Source organism: Bufo gargarizans, chromosome 1 (assembly GCF_014858855.1).
Source record: "Bufo gargarizans isolate SCDJY-AF-19 chromosome 1, ASM1485885v1, whole genome shotgun sequence".
In the NCBI taxonomy this organism is placed as follows: domain Eukaryota; kingdom Metazoa; phylum Chordata; class Amphibia; order Anura; family Bufonidae; genus Bufo; species Bufo gargarizans.
This window is the reverse complement of record NC_058080.1, coordinates 716,637,541-716,662,970: the sequence shown is the minus strand read 5'-3', so window position 1 is coordinate 716,662,970 and position 25,430 is coordinate 716,637,541. Positions and strand designations below refer to the sequence as shown.

Genomic DNA, 25,430 nt, shown 5'->3' with positions numbered 1-25,430 from the left:
TGTCCGGCCATTACTGCAGACAGAACAGGCGGGGTCTCTTTAGCAGCAAGCTACCTCCCAGCCAAAAAAAAAGCAACCTATGGTTTTTTTACATGCCCCAGCACTGGAGGAAGGGGTGAAAAGCACTCAGCTCGTCTGGTTATTACTACAGACATATCAGTGGGTGGTGGTGGGTCTCTGTTTCAGCAAGCTGCCTCTAAGCTAAAGCAAAAAGCTATCTATACCCCTACCATGTCCAAAATGTAGACTACCCCTTTGGCCCGGTTGTGAACCAGCGATCACAAAGATGAATACCCTCTCCCCTTCACCCATCCTCGTAAAAACTTTTGTATTTTAAACTAAACCTTTAAGGGATCTTTCACCAACATGCTGATCGGTAAACCGTCCTGGCAGCAAGTGTTCAACTCCACTGCAGCGCCACCACAGGAGAAATGAAGCATTACACAGTCTTCCTTGAAATCAACAGGCTGTTTGTGTTTCCTAAACCAAACAACCCCATCCTATTGTCAACTCATGAATACAGTATTAAGGGTTCCTTCACATGACCGTGCCGTCCGCAAATTGTGGATCCACGAAATACGGATACTGGCCGTGGGCGTTACGCATTTTGCAGAATGCACAGGGCCAGCGCTGTATAGAAAATGTCTATTTTTGTCCGCGATTGCGGACAAGAATAGGACATCCTCAGTATTTTTTGTGGGGCCGCCTAACGGAACTACGGATGCGGACAGAACACTGTGTGTTCATTGAAATGAATTGGGTCACCACCCGTTTCGCAAAATTGAAGCTCAGAATGGGGTGCGGTGCTAAACCATTGCTGGCCCGTTCATCTACAGGATCGGTGGAGATCCCAGAGGGTGGACCACCCACTCATCATAAAGGGATGGCATGTCCTAGCAACATGCCAACCCTTTATAAGATGGGAACAGCCCTATAATACTGTAATAATATATAAGATGGAAATATCCCTTTAATACTGTAATACTTTATAAGATGGAAATAGCCCTTTGATACTCTCGGAGATGTTACATCCATGCCGCCGCCCCCCCCCCCCCCCATCTCCCCCTAGATTTTGTCCTCGGCCTGCCTTTCGCTCAATACAATTAACCTGTGCGGTCGACAGCGCTTATTAAAACAAGGGCTACAAAATTAATACATCTAATAGTTTTAGGGCGCGCATCTGGCGCCTTAATGTGCGGCTTCTTCTACTTCCAAATTGGATTACGGGTAATTGCTGGCGACTTTTCAGAAGAGCATAAATGGGATTAAAAAATTAAAGATGTAGCAGGCAGCCTGGAAAATGACGGAAGTAACACAACCACACATAAATCACACCTCCGCTGCCCTGACGAGCTATCTGATCGCGGCGCTAATTAAATGGTCTGAGATAATAAGCACAGCGAAGAATGGGTAAAACATTTTAACAGAAAAGGCGACCATAAAACATGGGCTTTAAAGGGGTCGTCCTATAAAAGGAAAGTTTAATCAGCTCTCTAACTTTCTAATATACTGTGTGTATTAATTCCTCGCCACAGTTGAGATCTCCTCTTGCCGTCAGTGAATGGAGAACATTTGATTATAGACTGATTAAAAGGGAATGTGTCATTAGGTTTATGCTGCCCAATATGACGGCAGTGTAAAGCCTGTATTACACAGGCCAATTGAGCAAGTGATTGTTGAGAGAGAAGTGTTAGCGAGCAGGCGATCGCAGGCTAGCGGAGGAGACAGCTGCTATTACATGCAGAGATCTCCTCCACAGCATGGGGAGGAGCGAGCACTAATATCATTGCTCATCCCCATGCTGTCTCAGGCAGCAGATAGTAATTAGACAGCACGATCTGCTGCCATGCTTAAAAATCACAACTGCCCAATGAACGAACATTTGCTGCCCATTTCCCCCCCCCCCCCCCCCCCCGACTAGAGAAGAGTCCTATTTTTGTCTAGAGTAAAATGTTCTATTTTTTGGAGGGGGCTGGTGAACGGGTCCGCATCTTTTGTGGTCCCGTTGAGATGAACGGGTCTGCATCTAATACGCAAAAAACAGGGATTGGATGCGGACTGAATCTACGGTCGCGTGCACGAGGCCTACAGGTGAGATTTATTTCGTGCACTGCCAGAGGATGCGACCAATTTATAAAGAGATGCAGGCGTCGTCATAAATTAGGCCCCTCTTCCGTCAGTCTGTGCGCCAGAATGAAAACTACGGGAACTTGGAGCAGCTTGGTGCAAATGAGGATAAATGTGGAGAACCCGCTGGCTCTGCACCCTTTTCAGAAAGTGGTGAGGGCGGCACAGGAACGCCACATACAAGAAAATGTGTTGCAAGCGGCGTTTAAAAAGTTGCAAACACAAGGTTTGCAATTTTTGACGCCAGAAAAGAGGCGCAGGGAGATGATCAATGTCCTCCTTAATGTGTGTGCGTACACTATAGTCCTCAATGTTCATAAGCTGCTGCTAACCCTTCACCAGTGATCGACAGCTTTCTCCCCACAACTGTATATAGGGAGCATGCTGCAATTAGCAGACAGTTAAAGGGGTATTCCCACTTGGGACATATTGTCATAAATGTCAGACATTGGTGGATCCCACCTGTGGGATCTGCTACTATTACAGAATGGGGTCCCGGAGTGAACGCATGAGCGGTGTCCTCTCCATTCACTGCTATTGCAATTCCGAATATAGCCAAAAGTGTGCTTGGCTAGCGGTGGAGGGGTGGCTGCATATCTGTAGCTTGCTCTCCCTTCATTTTTGGGCCCCGTTCTGGAGACAGGAGTGGGTTCCCAGAGGTGGGACTTTTACCAATCTCACATTTATGGCATAACCTAGCAATATGCCATAAATGTCCTGGATGGGACAATCCCTTTAAAAGGAACATATCAAATATATGCTTCTCTATCTAAGGGCAGCATAAACTAGTAAACTAGGCCCCAAGTCAAACACAGGGCCACACACCTTGTCTTCTCCGTTTGTTTTCTTAACATCCCAGCGGGACATGAATGCTACAGTCCTTGTATTCGTGATTTGTTCCCTTTGTCCTCTTGCAAAGGTATGACAGCTTTCTTCTTAGACTGTGTATGGGGAGAAAGCTGTCAATCGGCAGCAATGGGAGGCAGGGACGCCAGCGAGGACTCCACAACATCGTTGAGAGCACTCAGATAGGACAGCATAAACTAGGTGCCCGATTCAGGGACTGTGTGTGGTCAGTGCTGCCCTCTGCTGGAGGTCTAAGACTGTAGCTAGTTTTGTTTCCTCTGTTTTCAGGCCTCCTGTATCGGGACCTGTAGAAATTTTCCCACACTGGTGGAGGCATCAAAAGAATATTCTCAACGTAAAAAAATGTGGAGAAATAACATAACAGAACGTGTTTTTCTCCTTTCCATGTTTACATCACAGGATGTTTTCTGCACATGTACGTGGCCTTCATCAGGAAAACAAAGAGTGTACATTTTTGTATTTATATATGCCATGCAGACTAAACGGATTCTGAATGCAGCTCTGGATGGGACTAGAAAAATTTGGATGGGCAGCTCTTACCTTATCTTTGAGCCTTCTTCGCAGGCGGTCTTTGGAGGACTGGAGAAGGTTTATCTTCGGCCTCTCCTGGTCTCTGCTCTGAATACTGTCTTTCCGTTTGGCTTCAGATTCGTTGCTGCCAGTCTGCTGGGATTGTCTCTCGGTAGTCTCTGTGCTGCGGTGAATGTCGAGGGGGATATGGACTGTGCAAACTGAAGCGTCCTCAATCTTCAGGCTCTCTGTGTCTTTGGCATGTCTCTGTGGGTCTTTTTCACTTGGCGAGTGCTTCTGGTTATGGTGCCATCGGCGGTTTTGGCTGTAGCCGTGGTGACCCTGCTTGCCTGAGGAATGCGGTGTTTGGCATCCTTGGTACGGTTTCTGGTGCTCCCTGGCGTTGTGTTTGGCAGGGGCCGGTTGGTGCTCGTTGTGTTGTGTTTGTTGTTGCGGCTTATTCCCTCCTTGCGCTTTCTGCTGTTTCCTAGAAAGAAGAAGACAACTGGTTAATGCAATCTGGTTCCTTCTCCAATTTCGTATTAGGACTTCTGGGGGGCGATTTATAAGAACCGTCGGGAACAAAAACATTGGTTGTTGAAGAGGGGGCCGGCTGGAGCAAACATGACTGCAGGATGAGCCTATACAGTGATTGTGGTCTATAAATCACTGTATAGAAGGCCAAACACTAACCTCCAGGCTATAGCCCTACCATGTTGAGAATAGTGGTTTTCTATACTTAGAAAGCTAATACATATTACTGGTTTCTTCACAGGCACAATATATGAATGCAAAGAAAGCAGTAATATGTATTCATCTTTCTAAACATAGAAAACCATTATTCTCAACATGGTAGGTTTATAGCCTGGAGGTAAGTGTTCTGCCTTCCCAGAAGAAACTTGTAATTTTTTTTTCTCCACTTATTTTTTTCTCCCTCATTTAACCCATAATAAAAGTCGCTAGAAATTAAAATCTTATGTGCATGGCAAAATGGCCATAGGCAGTAAGTAGTGTATATGATATCATGCTATGACACAGCTCTAGGATAAATGTTACTTCTTTCCTTATACCTATACAGAATACTCCCCATATCTACTGTAGTTCAAGATCTGTTTCTCACTGTAAAGGAAGAGTTTGAGCCAGAGCCAAGCGGCACAGAGGAGTTACAAAAACAGTGCTTAAATTTGCAGCACTTTTTACATAAATCTCCTCTACTATTATGATTTCTCCTTTTTGTGCCACTAGAAGACTTGAACGCTTCTATCACACTTCTGTATTACAGTGTATTGTGCCTGTCAGGCTAACAGGCATCCTATTAATATGCTAACATTGTAGATCTGGGGGCCATGGTTATGCCTCCGGCTGGAATAGCAACCGAAAGCCTCCACCAGATCACAAAGTGAGAGAGGCCAACTCTCCCTCGGTCTAACCTCTTGGATCCTGTGGCATTTAGGTGGGTAAACTGTTAGGATCGGAAACTAAATCTGATGAGGGCAGTTGGAACAGGAGCAAGACTGTGTATTACACCGCTGGTCTCGCAGGTACACCGACGGCACCCGCAAGGTCATGCGACCGATATCTATGCTTTATAGCAAGAATAAATAAATCAGGAAGCACCGCTGTAAATCAAGCAAATGCTGGAGTGCCAGCGGCTGAAGGGCAATCCCTCAAGCCCAAAAACACTAAAAAATTATTAAAGAAAATCCGCGGCACTTCCGTGAATGTGCGTTTATTTACCCGGTATCATGCGTCCTCTCAGTGGGACTATTCTCAAGCAGTGGTTACAAAGTAGCAGACACGTCAGATAGTTTTCACGTCCGCTACCTTACATTTTGTGTAAGTGAGAGGAGTATAATTTATTAAGAGGCAGATGCCCATTAATGAATTGGGCTCAACCCTGGCCTTCTGGGAGTCGGAATCTCAAATCTATGGCAGCTAGGGCCTGGAAAAGACTAGCTATACCGGCGCACACCAGTTTCTAGTGTAAATTATACTAAATCCAGTGAGCCGTGGCGCTTTGCCCAATGCCACCCCTTTATAAAAGTGGCAAGAAGCGTAAAAATACGGCACGGTGCATGAGAAGATGTGACCCTTGGTGCCTTTTTGCAACATATTTCCAATAACAAGTCTTTGATCAGCGCCAAAGGGGTCTGAGCTCTTTCACCTCACCAAAATCAGTGGTGGTTCAAGGACGTCCCCAACGCGATCGTATTATCTGTATGACCCATGAGAAGCTCATCTTCACAGTATATCACCATTCGTCGCTTAATGGCAGCTGTCATGGGCTCCTTTAACACTGCGTTTTGCATTGTCCATTTGCCGTATGTTCTGGGAAACGTCCCAGTGCACATGGAAAAGGTATCCACAGGCCACAATTTACCCAGAGACCAAAAGAGTGTCTTTTTGCACCGTCGAGTATGTACTTTTTATGCTGTATTTAACAGTGTTGGTAGAAGGCACTGTTCCATACAGAAAAAACGTATGCCATGTGTTATACAATTTCTTTTGAGAGCCTATGGCCACTGATGCCATGGTATGTCTATCCAATAGTATCGATTTGAGGTATATGTTGGGGATGCCAGATGTACACCTTTGATGGACAACTGCAGTATGAAAGCAGCCATATCCGTAAAGCATCCAGTCTCTTCATAGATGGCTGGTTTTCTTCCAAGATGCAAAATAAAAGGGGTCTTCTCCATTCCCATGCCCCTCAACGCAACTCGTGGTGAAAGGTCTTTGCAATTCTTCCCAAGCTGCAGTTTGGAAAACGGTGTGACACAGCATTCAAACTGGATCAATTAATATGGCCGCTAATAACGGCATTCAACACGGTGTTATATGGCGGATTGTGTGATGCAAGTGAGAAAACAAATACATGAAATCATGTGGGGATTTTCTTCTAGGGAGCGTTGGAGCAGGCCAGGAAGGAGCAGAGACTTTATAGATCCTCCTGAACAAACTGATTCGGCGTGCCCCAGCCTTTCCAAATTAAAGTGTTTCACTGTGAGCTGACCATGAAATCCCCAGGGTGCCTGAAATCTGGCCCAGCCAATGCCCTATTGACACTTCGGGGAGGGTGACTCAGTCATGGATACATTGGAGAGAAAGTGGAAACACCTTGACCTGTCAGTCTTCCTCAGATAGAGATACATTGCCTTGTACAATCACTCATGGGGTGTTGACAGGCAGGAGCATGGCTGCCGCTGCTAAGAACCTGACGTGGAGGTGAGGGCTATCCTTCTGGAGGTAGAACCGTGCTGCAATGTCTAAGGAGTGGTCCTTGCCTTGAACTCCCACCATCCCTTCCCTCTTCATCATCACTGAGAATCAGGAGGCTTCATGTTTACATGTAAATGGAGAATGCAGCCACTAAATCATTTTGGTGGCCCAGTGGTCAGCACTGATGCCTTGCAGCTCTGGGGTCCTGGATTCGAATCCAACCAAGGGCAACATCTGCATGGAGTTTGTATGTTCTCTCTAGGTTTCACTGGATTTTCTCCAACACATCAAACTACACTAAGGGTGCATTCACACGAATGCCATGTGCACCCTGCATCACAGTGCGGAAATATTGACTACAACGAATCCACAATTCGCAAGATGCGGCAAACGATAGGACATGTTCTATTTTTTTGCGGCGACATGGACCCGGAAGGGTTTCCAAGTGCTTTTGGGTCCCATGCCGCCGTGCCACAAAAGATAGGACATGTCCTATCTTTCGCCATATCATGCTGATTAGAGTCAATAGGTGTGCAAGGCACTGCGGTGTGCACAAGGGCGATGTCCGTGGTTTGAGGATCATCGGGCATGGCCGTCACATCCTAAAACTGTGAGAACCAATGAGGGAACCGAAACCAAGGCGAGTGACAATGTGTAAAGCGCGGCGAAATATATTGATGCTACATGTAAATAAAATTAATTTATTTTTTTAAAACTGTCAACACCTCTTAAAAACATCTTGGCCGATCCAGCAAAATTTTTGTGGGACCATCAGAATCAATTTGTCTCATTTATTGGCTGCCAGACCAACTCGGACGTCAGGGGATTGTATTTGATGTCGGGAGTGCCAAGCAGTTTGGCAGCCATCCGGTGGGGTGCAGTTATCAATCCCCCGTGCCAGAAATGTGGGGCTAAAAAGATGCTAATTTTTACGCACAAATTTGTCACTTTTTGTGATTTTATGTCGCTCACGCCATTTGTTCACGATGTTAATGAGCTGCACTCCAGAAATATCAGTAGACAAAAAAGTAGGGAGCGGTGTAAAAACTGGAGTAACAGCTCGATCCTTTGGTGGGGCGACAGGGGTGTCCGATAGGAAGACGGGGGGGGGGGGGGGGGGGGGGGATAAGCCACTATCGGTAAAACATGCAGGCTTGCCGGAGCCGAGCATGCACACGTATTGAAGGGGATGCAAAGAAGTGATCTAAGGTGCACGGCCACCTTAAGAATCAAGAAAAGCGAGGAGAGAAACGAGTGAAGAGGAGCGGGAGGTCTGTAATGAATGACCTCATGAGACGAATGTAGGGCAGTCAATGAAACACAAGGCCTTCATCTGGGGATTTAGCGGCTATGGAGAGATGTGCTAATTCTTCTCTCCTTCCAGCAGCGATTCCCCATGGACCAAAGACAAACAAGTGAGCGGCAGCAGGAATCTCACGTCTAGTGCGCTCCTATTCCCCGTGGAGTCTGCATTGCTATTCATTTTGGGGTTTCTAAATATACGGAGCTGTTGAATGATGTCTTCGGTATATGGGGATGGGGGGGGGGGGGAGGCTTCTTCGTCAGCACAGCAGATTAGCACTTTTAAAGAAAGAAACATGAGCGCACGACAGCAGGGACCATGGAGGTATTGAGGGACATGGAAATTAAAGAAACTCTCCAGGCAAAGCGGATACTGTGTTATGTCTGGTGGTCTGAGGGGGCGGGGCATGACACCAAAGAGACCAGACATAAAAGACAGCTGCTAAACTTTGCCCCTCCAAGTACATTGCCTAATGCGGATCATGGTGCGACCCTACGGGATCCGTGGTTCTATAACCAGTGGCTGCCATATTATGGATAACCATCTGAGCCCAGCCAGATATTCCAAAGCATGCTCATTCTATAATAAGATTTCTCATAATGTTCAAGATGTCCGCTTGCTTGCAGTGAATGGAAACACTGATACACTGATCCAACGGATACAGATGCCCATTTTGCTGACCACTGTCCGCCATATATAAGGGGTTAAACGGCAGGATCAGTTGCAGCAGAGAGTCCGCTACTATGTATACCTGAACCCGAGCAATCTCAGCCATGCATGTACAGTGGCTGTCCTTAAAGGGGTTTTCCAAGACTTAGATATCGAGGGTGGATCCTCAGGATAAAAGTCACCAATATCAGATCAGTGGGGGGTCCGACACCTGGCCTCCCTGCCATTCAGCCCCCATGGTGTAGTTTCCGGGGTACTGCAGACTAGCAGCCATTCACCTGCAGTACCCGGCACCGATACTACATACTGGATGACGCCTTCTGCTTCCGGCTCTGTCCGCTGTATGGTTTCTGGCGCTCGTGGTTGGACCCCAATCAATCTGATATTGATGACCTACCCTGAGGATAGGTTATCAATTTCTAAATTGTGCAAAACCCCTTTAACTCCCAGATAGCAACGCCATATATACGGAGCATGTTTGCCAGGGGGGTGAAAGGGGGGGGGGGGGGGGGATTTCGACTCTTAGAACTACCAGCTATCAACTATTTTGGTTGTTTACACTGTTCCGTACAGAACAGCTCCACACTTACAGTAGTGTCCGTGCCTGGTATTACAGATAAGTCCGATTCGCATGAATGGGAAGACGCACTGTAATACCAGGCACGGCCACTACTACAAGTACGGGGCTGTTCTGTATGGAGCAGTGTAAGCAATAAAAGGAACGTGGCATCTGCCAAAGCGTCATCGCCCATTCAACAAGCTAAAGGGGCCAATCGATGGCTTATTCAATGGGCGGGCCATTCATTTTAAGGAACCAGAAAATCCCTTTAATTGTCCTTTAAGCTTTCTGAATGGTTTAGATATGGTTTGGTGATGTTGGGGTGCACTGGGTCTGTCCTTATTACAGGTTCCCTCAAACTTCGGGCTCCTGGGACATTCAATCAACAGCATCTGGGAAACGGTGAGAGCCAGGGGCTGGAAACCGAACCATGGTCCAACTACAGACTATTTAAAGGGGCTTAAATATTGATGCCTTATTCTCAGGATAATAGACTGGTGGGTGTCCGAATCCCAGCACCCCAGCCAATCAGCTGGCGCTTGGATGAGCGCTGCAGCCTCTTCACAGTATACCGAGCACAGCGCTGTCCACTGTATAGTGGCTCTGCTTGGTATTGCAGCTGCTCCAAGGCCATGTGACCAATAGACTTGACATCATTGGCTATTGAATCGAGCACTGCAGACCCTTCTAACAGCTGATCGGCGGGGGTACCCGGAGTCAAACCTTCACCAATATACTATTGATTACCGATCCTGAGAATATTTAACTCCTGGAAAAATCCCTTTAACTACGATATCTCTAATGCACGCTATGGGAGCTGGAATGCAGGCAGCGCTTGTAATAAATAATAGTAATATTAGTGCAGCAGGCCTCCCCTTGTATGTGCACTCACAGCAGCTACAGCCTACCTCCCATTAATAGGCGTTCTGTGCTACTTTCACACTCGCGTTTGGTGCGGATCCGTCATGGATCTGCACAGACGGATCCGTTCAGATAATACAACCGTCTGCATCCGTTCAGAACGGATCTGTTTGTATTATCTTTAACAGGGCCAAGACGGATCCGTCTTCTATTGTGCCAGATTGTGTCAGTGAAAACGGATCCGTCCCCACTGACTTACATTGTGTGTCAGAACGGATCCGTTTGGCTCAGTTTCGTCAGAAGGACAAGCAGCGTTTTGGTTTCCGCCTCCAGAGCGGAATGGAGACTGATCGGAGGCAAACTGATGCATTCTGAGCGGATCCTTATACATTCAGAATGCATTAGGGCAAAACTGATCCGTTTTGGACCGCTTGTGAGAGCCCTGAACGGATCTCACAAACGGAAAGCCAAAACGCCAGCGTGAAAGTAGCCTAAGGAGAAAAAGCGCATCCCACGGAAAGAAATAATAACTTCATGAATGTGAATAAAAATGCTGAGCGCCCGCCACAACAGCCGAGCGCACGGTACTTGACTTCTTCAACTTAGCAGCAATTCAGAAAACTTTCCCGCAGTTATTTCAGGTTCTCTGAATGGAGCTTGGAGGGTCTGCGAGGAGCGGTACATTGTGTCTTCACTTGTTTTTCTACCGACGATGTAAACAAGTGCAGAAGTGAAGGGAACGTCCTTTACTGACTGCCGCGGGAGAAAGTTTTGTTCAATTTCATCAGTAGTTAGTGCAGAAATGGTAAACAGGCTGCTGTTGATGGATCTATTGTTCCTATGTTTCATTCGCACAGCCATACAAATCCTCAATACATATATAGAAAGGGATTGCTTTGTGCCAATGCCCAACCCTTTCACTCCCAAAGCAGGTGTCTGGCAGGAGATTATTCCGCTCTACCTATTGAGCGCACATGCATGCTCGGCTGAACCAAGCATGCATGTGTACTGGGAATACTATCTTCTAAGGTGTATGTCCAACTAGGGCCAATTGCACAGACGCCAACTGTGATGAGACAACCCCTTTAAAAGATGGGGGTAATTACAATTCCTGTATCGTTCCTATGCAAAATGGCAGTTTGAAGCAAAATATGGTAAGCATCAGCTGGGAGAAAGCTCCTAGGGTAAAAGTAATGGCAGCCATATTGGTAGTCACCCAGTTTTGACATCAGAGGACACTCAATGCCGATTCCTCGTCGGCGAAGTCCGGGCAGAATGACGCAGTTTTCCGTATGCAGCAGAGATGCGGTGCAATCTATAACGAGCAGTACGAGACGTATAGGATCCAGCAGTGAATAGCAGGGGTGCCAGGGAACTCCTCAGAAGGAAGCTGAGAAATGACATAACCAGGACCAGACTGAGCGCGCTGCATCCCCGAGGATCGCACATGATTTATCTGCGGCCTTTATATATGCAAAATTGGTGAATTTTAATGGTTATTCCCTTGTTTCTCTGCTCCATATATGTGAAATTACTGTTCAGTTTAGGACAAGAACAGATCACACTGTTGTGGATATGAGACTGAAAACTCTGAAGCCATTACAAGATGGCGCTGGCATCCACTCCCCACTTATCTATCGTCTACATTCCTTGCTATGCTAATTGCGCAGAAGTGAAAATGTATCTTTGGATAATGACCAATGGAACAATGCCACGAGCCTGGGGGGGGGGGGTGCGCGCCCCCTCTGATGTACATATATACTGCTTAACTTCCTCTAATAAACCAGAGAATTCTGCTTTGATCCTTGAGAAGGGGTCAGTGTGGTTTACTCCGTCGTGCACGACTAACCAACAACTTGCAATTCGGAGCAGACAGTTTGATAAGATAGTACAGCTCGTGTGCATCCAAAACAACGTAAATGTAAGGAGCCTGTTAATAAAGTACAAGACGTCTGCCTACAGCAGGCCATCACAGCACTCCGACCGCCGGTGCAACACCACCTCCAATATAATACCACCGCCGATGCAACACCACCTCCACTATAATACCACCGCCGGTGCAACACCACCTCCAATATAATACCACCGCCGATGCAACACCACCTCCAATATAATACCACCGCAGGTGCAACACCACCTCCAATATAATACCACCGCCGGTGCAACACCACCTCCAATATAATACCACCGCCGGTGCAACACCAACTCCAATATAATACCACCGCCGATGCAACACCACCTCCAATATAATACCACCGCAGGTGCAACACCACCTCCAATATAATACCACCGCAGGTGCAACACCACCTCCAATATAATACCACCGCAGGTGCAACACCACCTCCAATATAATACCACCGCAGGTGCAACACCACCTCCAATATAATACCACCGCAGGTGCAACACCACCTCCAATATAATACCACCGCCGGTGCAACACCACCTCCAATATAATACCACCGCCGGTGCAACACCACCTCCAATATAATACCACCGCAGGTGCAACACCACCTCCAATATAATACCACCGCAGGTGCAACACCACCTCCAATATAATACCACCGCAGGTGCAACACCACCTCCAATATAATACCACCGCCGGTGCAACACCACCTCCAATATAATACCACCGCAGGTGCAACACCACCTCCAATATAATACCACCGCAGGTGCAACACCACCTCCAATATAATACCACCGCCAATGCAACACCACCTCCAATATAATACCACCGCCAATGCAACACCACCTCCAATATAATACCACCGCCGATGCAACACCACCTCCAATATAATACCACCGCCGGTGCAACACCACCTCCAATATAACACCACCGCCGGTGCAACACCACCTCCAATATAACACCACCGCCGGTGCAACACCACCTCCAATATAATACCACCGCCGGTGCAACACCACCTCCAATATAATACCACCGCCGGTGCAACACCACCTCCAATATAATACCACCGCCGGTGCAACACCACCTCCAATATAATACCACCGCCGGTGCAACACCACCTCCAATATAATACCACCGCCGATGCAACACCACCTCCAATACAATACCACCGCCGGTCAGGGCTGTGGAGTCGGTAGATAAATGCTCCGACTCCGACTCCTCCGTTTTTTGTACTTCCGACTCCGACTCCCCGACTCCGACTCCTCTGTATTTAATATGCAAATGTATTTTATACATTCCTTGAAGGAAAGAAAGAAGTTCTTCTAAGCTCTTCTAGCACAGAGAGGTAGTTGGGCAGAAGCTGCTGCCTTCTCCTTTGTGTGCTGATCTTCTGCTGAAGATCGGGCAGTGGGAGGATCCAAGAAGGGACATTTATTTTAAAACATGATTTCCCTAGAAGAATCCCATAGTCATGTTTAAAGTTTAAGATAACATTCTGAGTTTACACGTTTTATAGCCTTAGCTGAATGACAGCAGTTTTTCCAATGGTTTACAGCAGGGATGTCAAACTCGTGGCCCTCCAGCTGTTGCAAAACTACAACTCCCATCATGCCTGGGCATACTACAGCTATCAGGGAATGATAGGAGTTGTAGTTTTGCAACATCTGGAGGGCCATGAGTTTGACATCCATGGTTTACAGCTTCAGTCTTGAACTATTGACCCTCCATTCCCTTCACTTATACAAGTGTCTCTAGTCCTGCAAAACACATATTTACTTAATCCCTTATCAGTGAGAGGCGAGGTAAACCATGGGCGCTGCGTTCCCTGTAACATCAGAACACAACACAATGCAAAGTATATGTATTGCCACTCCTAATTGTGCATTGCGTACCATATAGTGAAGCATATGAAAAGCATGCTTCTTCACATCACTGAACGCGTTTGTTTTGCGGTTACGTGAGGCACTGCATGCATTGACCTTTATTCTTACAGTAGAGAAGTCATTAATTATAACTGTTTATGAATTCGGACATTTAAACTTGCTTTTTTATTTTTTTATTCCAATTTAAATTTAGTAGGAGTCGGAGTCGGAGTCGGTTCATTTTTTGCCGACTCCGACTCCAGGTACCCAAAATTGACTCAGACTCCGACTCCTCGACTCCGACTCCACAGCCCTGCCGCCGGTGCAACACCACCTCCAATACAATACCACCGCCGGTGCAACACCACCTCCAATACAATACCACCGCCGGTGCAACACCACCTCCAATATAATACCACCGCCGGTGCAACACCACCTCCAATATAATACCACCGCCGGTGCAACACCACCTCCAATATAATACCACCGCCGGTGCAACACCACCTCCAATATAATACCACCGCCGGTGCAACACCACCTCCAATATAATACCACCGCCGGTGCAACACCACCTCCAATATAATACCACCGCCGGTGCAACACCACCTCCAATATAATACCACCGCAGGTGCAACACCCCCTCCAATATAATACCACCGCCGATGCAACACCACCTGCAATATAATACCACCGCCGATGCAACACCACCTCCAATATAATACCACCGCAGGTGCAACACCACCTCCAATATAATACCACCGCAGGTGCAACACCACCTTCAATATAATACCACCGCAGGTGCAACACCACCTCCAATATAATACCACCGCCGGTGCAACACCACCTCCAATATAATACCACCGCCGGTGCAACACCACCTCCTATATAATACCACCGCCGATGCAACACCACCTCCAATATAATACCACCGCCGCTGCAACACCACCTCCAATATAATACCACCGCCGGTTAAACACCACCTCCAATATAATACCACCGCAGGTGGCAACATTACCTCCAATATAATACCACCGCAGGTGCAACACCACCTCCTCCAATATAATACCACCGCCGATGCAACACCACCTCCAATATAATACCACCGCAGGTGCAACACCACCTCCAATATAATACCGCTGCAGGTACAACACCACCTCCAATATAATACCACCGCAGGTGCAACACCACCTCCAATATAATAATACCACCGCAGGTGCAACACCACCTCCAATATAATACCGCCGCAGGTACAACCCCACCTCCAGGTACAGGTACAAGACCAACTCCAATATAATACCACCGCAAGTATAAGACTAACTCCAATATAATACCACTGCAAGTACAAGACCAATCCCAATATAATACCACCGCAGGTACAACACCGTCTCCAGTAAAATACAATAGCATAAAAACATGGTGATTATGGATTGCTGTCCACACACACAAGATCGACCAGTAAGATCAATAGTATTTTAGCGTTTTTGACTGGTTACCTGCAGCGGTATGTGGCATGTTTTTTCCCCAAAAATCATTCACACTTGCAATTCACCATATGATACAACAACCTTCTGCTTCTATTTAATGTAGAAGACCAAGCTGATCTCTGCACTGGCAACTTGACCTCTAAGAAGTGCAAAATTGCATGAAGGCGCTTGAATAATGCAGTTCTCCGACTTTAGTCTTGCAACTATTTTTCCTAGCCACAGTCTTGCGGCTTTCATACTGCTCTAGGAGGAATAAAGTTGGATGCTATCAACATGAAGCGCCAACCTGCAACATTGTCCCTAATGATTTTGACCATGACTTGAATATCCATTCCTCCACATACTCAACTTTAATGTCTGCTTCAACACGCTTCAGTACTATCCAGAACAGCGGCGTCATGATCAGCGCCTGCTGCATTATTCATGATTATGACATCTCACCCCAGGGTGCTGACTCCTCAGATGGGTGTATTTTTTTACAGTCGGGGACTATTGACATTTGGATTCGGTTTCCGCACATTTTCTGGAATGTAGCAGCCATATAATTACAGATCTGCATCAGTTGTAAAACACTTTCCCATTAACTAAGAATAACGCGCTCTCGCCCGAAGTCTATTACTAGCTGCATTCCTGCGGGGGGAGCTATATCGGTTGGAGAGGCCTTCATGGCGGTCATTAATAGAACGTTATGAAACTCTGCAAATAGCCGAGAATCTTAATGGAGGGGATCAGTCCTAAGGATTTTGGAGGCATTCGATGCATATTCAGATGTGATGAAGCAAAAGTCGCAGCCAGAAAAATTTCGTTTTACAGAATGGACATCAGGGTTTAAATGGCCAACGGAAAACCTGTCCCGATCATGTTCTAGGTGCCGCATTCCCTTTCATTGTGCACAGTGCTGTACATACCCTTGTGGCAGTGCCTGGTACTGCAGTTCAGTCCCACAGAGGACAGAGCCGCAGTACCAGGCGCTGTCACAACTGTGCTTATGGCGCTGTGCGTGGATAAATAATGAAAGGGTCGCATTGTCTGCTGGTGGGCCAGATGCTGAGAACTGACGGCCCCCCAAGACCAAAGTTTGAGCTGTGCTGCTTAACACACAAAGCTCTCTACAAAACAGGTCCCATCTACCTGCAAAAAAAGATAACACGTCACCATCCTCCTAGAGAACTGAGATCCACCTCAGCCTCCCTTCTGTCGGTGCCAAGAACCCGCCTCAAGACAAGGGGGGACAGACGTTTCTCAGTATTGGCCCCCAAGATCTGGAACTCCCTCCCAGAACACATTAGAACAACATCAAACTACCTGGAATTTAGGAAGTTGGTTAAGACCTGGCTTTTTGTGTAGGATGACGTAGGGGCCCACCAATATAGCCGTCGACAAGCGCTTCGATCGGATTGAGTTCCTCTAGAGCGCTATACAAGGACTTAGTAACATAACATAACATAACCAAATATTATTCGGGCCAACCTATACATAGGTCATGAACATGACTTACTGGGAAAAACCGCAGTAACATGGGGCGGAATTGCGGCAAATTTAACCCAGAATTCTATTCTATTTTATAAAATGGCATTCTGTGAACTCTCAATCACACAGTGATGTAAATGGCACAATTTTCAGTGCATCTTGTGATTTTGCATGAAAAAAGTTGCTCCATTCACCTCTAGAGCTGCATGCAAAAAAAAAGACAAACCGATTTCCTTTTGCCACTGCAAATAACACTGAGTACTGTGCATCAGAACTCTGAATGCAGCTCTGGATGTGAATGTACAAGCAGGTCATGGTACACATTATGTCCTGTACGTGCCTAGACTTTGGCGCTGACTTCGCCCCCTCTATTTGCATCACATGGGCACAGCATTACCGGCTGCCAGCATGTCCTTCCAAACAGACATTACACAGTGACCGGCCCGTCGCTATCATGAGAAGCAAACATACGCGTTTGTTCACCCGCTATCAAATTTACACTATACTGCCATTTCCAAGAGGCGGTGAAGTCACTGTCAATAGCATATGTTTACACTGGAAAATAAAAATTTGATGCGTAAGAGTAATCAAGGCCTAAACTTTTCAGTTATTGTCCAGGTCTGGCCTTAAAGTGGTAGTGGCGCCTGTGTGAGCACTGCTTGTGTTTCAAAATTACCTGCGCCCCGTTTCCGGTGTAGCGGTGGTGCAGTGTACGTATCGACAATACATTCACTTGAATGGTACATGCAGTTGCAACTACACTGCGCCGCCTCTACAAGCGAGATGAAACGCAGATACTAGCACCGCCATCTCTTTTACAGCTGATCTGCAGGGGAGCCCGGTGTCAGACCCCCGCCGATCTGGAGGACAGGCAATCAAGATTTCAGTCCCGGAAAAGCCCTTTAAAGTTAACCTCAAGTAACAACCCTTTCAGTTGGCTTTGTGACTGGTGTAAATGATGACAAATATGCTGGGGGCACTGGCCCTGACCACTCTCCTCCGCCTTTTCACAAAGTGGCGAGGGCGGTATTGAAACGCCACCTGGGTCTAGATTTATAAATTGATAAATCCCCCCTCCATTGGGTTTAGACTGGCATGTGACACACCTACCCAAGCAAATCTCCCCCATAATCTTACATTTTGCACAATGTACATAGAACATGTGCTGCACATTAGTGGTCATACCTTATTTTGTCACACTCTAGTCCCCTCCAGAGCTGCACTCAAAAACTAACAGGTTACAGCACATTGTTTGGTGGAAATTCTATACATTCTACAATGAGCTAGCAGAAACGATAGGCTCAGTAGGCTTGGAGTGAACAGAAAAGCAGCAGGGCTCTGTCCACATCACATTAGAAAATCTCTCTGCACATATATAAAACATATGTAGGAAGGCCCAAGCATAATGTGAACAGAGCCTCACCTAGGTATGGGTTAGGTAGCTATAATGTAATGGAGTCTTCCATGATTTGCGGTAAGAAACGCTGCATTAACATGAAATATAGGAGACTTCAAGGGGCAATTATTACCTTCAAGGGGCAATTATTATTTTTTTTACTGCATTTTACTTATTTGGGGCTAAAAATCATTTTCTCCAATTGGTCTTTGTGACGGATACCACGCCTCGTGCCCCGCTTGACATCACCTACGTCGAGCTCCCGAGACGAAGTATGGTCACTTGTTACCAAAGCGTGACGTTACGCCCTCCAGAGGATCAGGTAAGGTCAGCTTGGTTCAGTTTACACACAGACATCTCCTGTCCACGCGGGCACAGAGAGGCAACGAGATGAGAGCCTTTTCACTGCCACAGTGAAAACAGCGCTGACTCAGCCCGGGAAATCTGTCACCAGCTTCTCGTTTGATATTAGCCCGGTCCGCTAACGGGATTATATAGGGTGAGAAACCAACCCACTGTAGCTTATAACTAGCCCGAAACACGGACGTGGGGATTCGTGATCGAGATACAAGATAGCACATGATTAAATTATATCTTTAATCGCCTTAAGGGCACACTAGATATAACATAATATACACAGACAATATATACAGTGGTCTGAGGTTACAGATACAGGTACAACAGGGTTAAGCAGAGCAAAAGTCAGTCACCGGGTAGATGAAAGTTCCTTTGGGTTATAATGGTGGAATAGTCCTTGGCTGCAGTCACGCGGGGGCAGTGATGTCAGCTGGTTCCTGGTCTCTCCAAACACATTGGCACGATATGACCCCCTTCAGAAAAGACACCGCCCGCTGGCTTGCATAATGACCTATAAAACCCCTTAGGGCTCATAGCCCCAGACCAGAATGTTGCAGGAAGATGGTTCCGGGCCCAATTGATCCGACTGGGTTCCGGCTATAACTAGAGTCCAAGCATGGTACAGTTATTTGGTTTCTGTGGGGAGATATGTATATCTCCCCTCCAGGGCATCCTAGCATCAAGCCAGGACCACGTGGATGTTTGGCTTTGCCCCAGGATTGCAAAAATATAACCGAATTATGCCTGGGATGGACGGACGATTCATAATTCCTTATGAAATGTAGGTGCCGACATGTCTGGGAGGTATCATTGATCCTGGGCAAAGGCTGAGACCTCCAGCTGGGGGTTTTTTCTGCAGGATTAGCTTGCCTCCAACCTGGCTGGTTAAGGCGTGACTTTATCCACCTGGGGCCTCCTTGAAGCCTGGACCCCTGGGGCTTTCTCCCTTGCTAGCTGACAGCAGATGGCCGGGGAGTGAGAACCTATTTTGCATGTACACTGACTGGGGCTGCCAGTAAATGATAATCCATATTCCTCACAGTTTTTATTAAAAATATTGAGACGTTCTGTCACAAAGGGTTAACTGTTTTTCGCGCTGTGTGCATCCTACTTTCCCTTTGTCATGGAATAACCCTTATCTCTAAATTACCAAGAGATCATAAACACTTATTTAAGCCTCATTCTTATCAGTAAGATAAGGATTGAGCTTTGATGACTGTTTATAAGGTCTGAGAGCAGAGATAAGGAGAGGTCAGCTCCCTGTCTGATGGAGCAGAGGGGAAATTCAGATTCTGCTAGTAGAGCATCTTGGCTCTGTACAGAGAAAAGGACTCCATATTTTTTATAAAGACCAATTGAAAAAAATATTTTTAGCTCATAATGAGTACAATGCACTAAATTGCCCCCAAAGGTGTACATAGCCTTTAAAGCATATATTGGTGTAAATGCACCAAATTCATAAAGAAATATAGCGCATCTTGGGTTGTCTTAAAGACTAATTCTGCAATGGCCAAGTGAGGATTTGCGATATCCCCAACTTTTTAAATGGGGATGAGCGGCAGGAAAAAATTTTTTTTTTAGCACAATAATGGTATATAAGCCAGAATTTGCAACTTTTTAATGGCACTAAACGTAATAATTAGGAAATAATAGAAGTCGCCATAGAGATATATCCTTATCCAGAACACAGCTTCACATCAATACAAGTACGACCTCCCGCACACAACCAAATCTGTTTTGCGGTCTGCAAATCGTGGATCTGCAAAATACGTATGCATTCTGTGTGAATCCTACAATTTTTGCACGACCCACTGTAAAAAAAAAAAGCGCCTCGTCTTGGCTGTAATAAGGACAAAAATAAGACAGGTGCTATAATTTGGCGTCCCGACCGCTCGGATGTGGACGGCACACTGATGACATCCGTTTTGCTGGATCGAAAGAAATGAATAAGTCCATAAGTGATCCACAAAAAATGACTAACGATAGGGTCGTGTGCATGAGACAAAACTTTCTAAACTGTTCTGATAGTTGCAATGTATATGCCTTATTTTGAGGGGGCATTCATATGACTGTATGTATTCTGTGGACCACAAAAGCGGATTTGCAAACAATATGGATGAAGTCCATGTCGCATCCTTTTTTTTTCGTGGACCCATTGTAACAATGCCTATTCTTGTCGGCAAGACTGTCAAGACTATGACACGTTCTATCTTTTTTGTGGGGCTGCAGAATGGACATACGGATGCAGACAACACACAGTGTGCGCGGATTGGATGCGGAGCGAAAATACGGACTCACATTCAGAGCTGTATTCAGAATTCAGCTACTTCATTTATAGTTCTGAACTCACATCTCCCTATTTCCCCTTACTTGTTCAGAGTGTGTGCAGAACATGTTCTTCAATGGGTGATGTTTGGTTTATGTTGACCTCAATTTGGGTACAATAATTGGACTCTATCTCCGAAGTGCTGATTGATTCCATGTGGCAACCAGCAGAATTTTGATTTTAGCTCTGGATCTCAAAAGACCATAGCACGAAATGTAATTTGTACTTGCAAAGTGACTCAGCGTTATACATAGATCATATGTAAATCCAAACCTAAAATAATTATTTTTTTTAAAGAAAGAAAAAAAAAATTCAACACTAAAAGAAGTAACTTGCGCTCCCTTTCTTGTTCCCAAAGAGCTGCCAATGGTTCCTGAAATGTGAAATTTCCAGGAAAAGCAGCACTTGTACTTGTGTAGCCTCCAAGAACCCATTATGTGCGGAGAGGTAGCCTCGCAACATCTTTCTTCAACATGGGCCGACGTAAACCTGCCACTAATTACGCCATCTTCCAGTGTCTTCCGTCTGCCCTTCAAATGGATTAATAAAACCAGGGAAACATTTTATGTTTTACTTTTAAGTCATAAGAAATAATTGCTCGGACGTTACTCAAACCATCACATTTTCTTGAAAGGAGGGAGGACAAAAAAGAAAAAAAAGTAAAAAAAAACAAAAAAAAAAAAATACAAAAAGGACCATGGCTTCCTGTTTTCTTGCTGAGAGGAACAGATTTGTGTGTAAATCAAAACGTCCTCTTTGATGATCTCATAGTAAATCAGGAACACATGTGAGCTCCGGCGAGCCGCTGGACGATTTCTGAAGAATTTGTATCTTTTTTGTTCGTTTTTTTATATACATTTTTTTTTATTTATTTTTTTAAACAATTCTCAATCTGCTCTTGATAGAACCATAGCGGTTCATGCTTCCACAAGGCGGGCCCACTCGTGTCAAGTGCAGCTGTTAATATTGTAGGAGGGAAATCCAGTCACTGCCCAACATTGGGGCAAAAGGATAAAAATAGCAATTTCGTTGTCGTTTGGTCATTCCCATTATAACAAAGTCCAGATGGAAACAACTCCACCCCTGCACACCAACACAGATTTCCATCTACACTCATTAACAAAAAAAATATAAAAAATACTGCGCCCAGACAGAAATGTCGGATTGCTGCAGAATTTGTCTTTCGGTTATGACTCAGGCAGATATGTAGATGATTAAAGGTGTGGACACTGGGTATTGCCACAAGAGGCAGTGAAAGTGCTTCCCCTGCTGTCCTATAAAAAAAAAAAAAAGTCTCTTAGAGGCTACTTTTGGGTAGTGTACCTCTTGTGAGAGCTTGACGACCACTATACAAGCCTCTACGACGCACTCAAAGACATTTTGCCCAGTTGGCAGACTTTGAGAGGGGGCACATAATTGAACTGAGAGAAGCAGGATGGTAGTTTTGACAAAATTGCCCACCATCTGGGTCTTTTGGGCTTAAGTGTTAAGAGGTGTTGGGAGCAGCAATTACGTGATGGCATGCACACACTTGGCGAACAAGCTCCGGATGGCAAGACAGACACCAGTATAGAGCATCAAATAATAACCACGAGCAGCTTCCAGAGTTTTGTTATCCACCATCCAGACACAGGTGGCACCTTCATTACGCACGCTTGTCTCTGCCAGGACCATTTCCAGGTGCTTAACAGAAGGAAATTTGCTGCCAGAGCACCCATTATGAGTCCTGCCATTGACAACCAGCCACTGTCTTCTTAGTTTGCAATGGTGTCATGAACGAGAAACCTGGACAGCTACAGACTGGAGCTACACTGTCTTTAGCGACAAATCCCCGTTCTGTTTGGGATCAGACAATGGTCGGGTTGGAGTATGGAGGCACGGCCTTTGCTGTGGAGCGACACATGGCAACCTACCAGTGTGCAGGATCTACAGGCCCAGCCGTAACATCTGTGAGCAAATGTGCCGCAGTATACCAGGAACCTGTAGGCCTCCATACCCAACCGTAGCTCATCTTGTACCCAGGCTAGGGGCCGTAGCTCATCTTGTATCCAGGCTAGGGGCCGTATCTCATCTTGTATCCAGGCTAGGGGCCGTATCTCATCTTGTACCCAGGCTAGGGGCTGTATCTTATCTTGTATCCAGGCTAGGGGCCGTAGCTCATCTTGTATCCAGGCTAGGGGCCGTATCTCATCTTGTATCCAGGCTAGGGGCCGTATCTCATCTTGTATCCAGGCTAGAGGCTGTATCTCATCTTGTATCCAGGCTAGAGGCACCCAACAGGGTCCTAGAGCCTCCTCTCTATTGTACAATTTTCCCCAATAAAACTTTTCCCTCTAATATTGCAATCACTTCCATCTATCATCATTATAGTCTCACAGAGAAAGTTTCAATCCAACACCTCCTTCTTGGTGTGGGATTTTATTGTCAATGAGTGTAGCAATTTATTGAACTCTTCAATGACGTGATCTTCTATAAAATTTCAATCACTTAGGAGTTTATGTTCCACAAATGTGAGATTTTACAAATAATTTACTGCCACAGGTCTGATGCCAAGAATCTTATAAGGCGTGTACATTGCAACACGGTACTGAGAGACACAACCTGCGTGCATGACTTGGCATCCCCTAAAGCAGTGTTTCCAAACCAACCCTGATTAAGCAGACCGGAATAGGGTCTCTCTTAGCGGGTCTGATCTGGGGGTCCAAATTTAATTAAAGGTCATGTACACCTTCAGAGGCAATTTTTTGTTTATGATTGCATTTCACTAATATTTGGTTAAAAATCATATTTTCAATTGGCCTTTATTAAAAATATTGAGCCATTCTGTCACAAAGGTTTAACTGTTTTTCTAGCTGTGTGACTGATACTTTCACTTTGTGTCAATCATCTAATAAACCTTATGTCTAAACCACTGAGAGGTCATAAACACTTATTTAAGCCACATTCTTGGGCTACTTTCACACTAGCGGGAGGAGACTCCGGCGGGTGAACAGCCTGTCGGATCCGTCCTGCCGCTAGTTCACGTGTGCCCCCGGACTGCCGCTCCGTTCCCATTGACTATGAGGGCGGGGGCGGAGTTTGTGATAGTCCAACTTCATATAGGTTTTTAAACCCACAACTCCAGGTGCTTGGTTTTCGACTCCGTGGGTCCACTGATCTCTTCACTGCACTTCCACCCTAGCTTGTAATCTTCTGCATGGATAGGGTCCTGTGTGCTGCTGCAGCCAATGACTGTCCGCAGCGGTGTCGTGTCCCCAAGCGCTAAAGCACAGTTTGATCACGTGCCACTTGGGCTGCGGCTAGTCGGTGGCTGCCACAGTTCATGGGACCCCATCCATGCCAGAAGTTTGCATGCGGGGACCAAAGCACCATGAAGCAGGTAAGGATGCTTCCCTCAACAGGCTCCACTAAATGGAGGTGGGGGAGGGTTATTTCAAAACCTATATTAAAAAGGTAGACAACCCCTTTAAAGGGGTTGTCTCATCTCAGACAATGGGGGCATATCACTGGGACACGCACCTATATCGGGAACAAAGCCCCGCAAGGTGGCCACCACCAAGCCGGCTCCCCATAGAAGTGAATGGGAGCGCACCGCGCATGACCAACTACCACTCCCATTCACTTCTATGGGACTGATGGAAATATTTTCGGCAGCCCCATAGAAAATGAATAGAGGGCGGCTGCGCATGCGCAGTGCGCTCTCCACCACTTTCGGGCCTCGATTCTCAATATGGATGTGGGACCCACACTTATAAGACAATAGGGGCATATACTAGCGATATAGCCCCATCGTCTGTGAGGAGACAACCCCTTTAAGCTTTCCCTATGCAGAATGATACCAAATAACTTTAAAGATTGCAGTGAAGCTTCCTGATTGGCTGTGATCCCTGGATTTACAATTGGATTGATCCCTGACGATTGATCACAGGCTTGTTTAACCAGTGTTATATCAGGCAGAGAGTTACAATCAGACAGTGGTGTGCTACAGGGAGACTGGGCGGTTGTGGACAGACTTTCCCACGACGTCTCTTTCTCGGATGTGTCTGACCTTCTATAGATCCCATTTCCTTCCAACATTTGAGGTAATAATAAGAGAACACGCCCGGCTCTGTCTATAAACTGCAGCATGTATTAGTGAATGGCCATTTGTAGATCATTTCCTTCTCCCATATTGCTCAAGAGGGGCAGTTTCTACATCAGCACGTGCTCCGCTCCTCACACTCCTGGCTACACCCTTAGGGTCCATTCACACGTCCGTTGTTTCTTTCCTGATCTGTTCCGTTTTTTGCGGAACAGATCTGGACCAGTTCTGTACCCATTCATTTTCAATGGGTCCTGAAAAAAAAATCGGACAGCACAATGTCCGATTTTTTTTCAGGACCCATTAAAATGAATGGGTACAGAACTGGTCCAGATCTGTTCCGCAAAAAACGGAACAGATCAGGAAAGAAACAACGGACGTGTGAATGGACCCTAAAGGAGCTTTTCCTGGAACATCCATGGGTTAAAGACGCGCC

At 46.1% G+C, this 25,430-nt stretch overlaps 1 protein-coding gene across 1 annotated transcript in view; it reads right to left on the bottom strand.

Moving 5' to 3' along the window:
- Window positions 1-25,430, bottom strand: part of CTIF (cap binding complex dependent translation initiation factor) — a 176,695-nt gene that overhangs the window by 69,783 nt on the left and 81,482 nt on the right. The window contains 1 exon segment of the mRNA XM_044276324.1: window positions 3,535-3,991. Coding sequence (XP_044132259.1) covers window positions 3,535-3,991 — 457 coding nt within the window.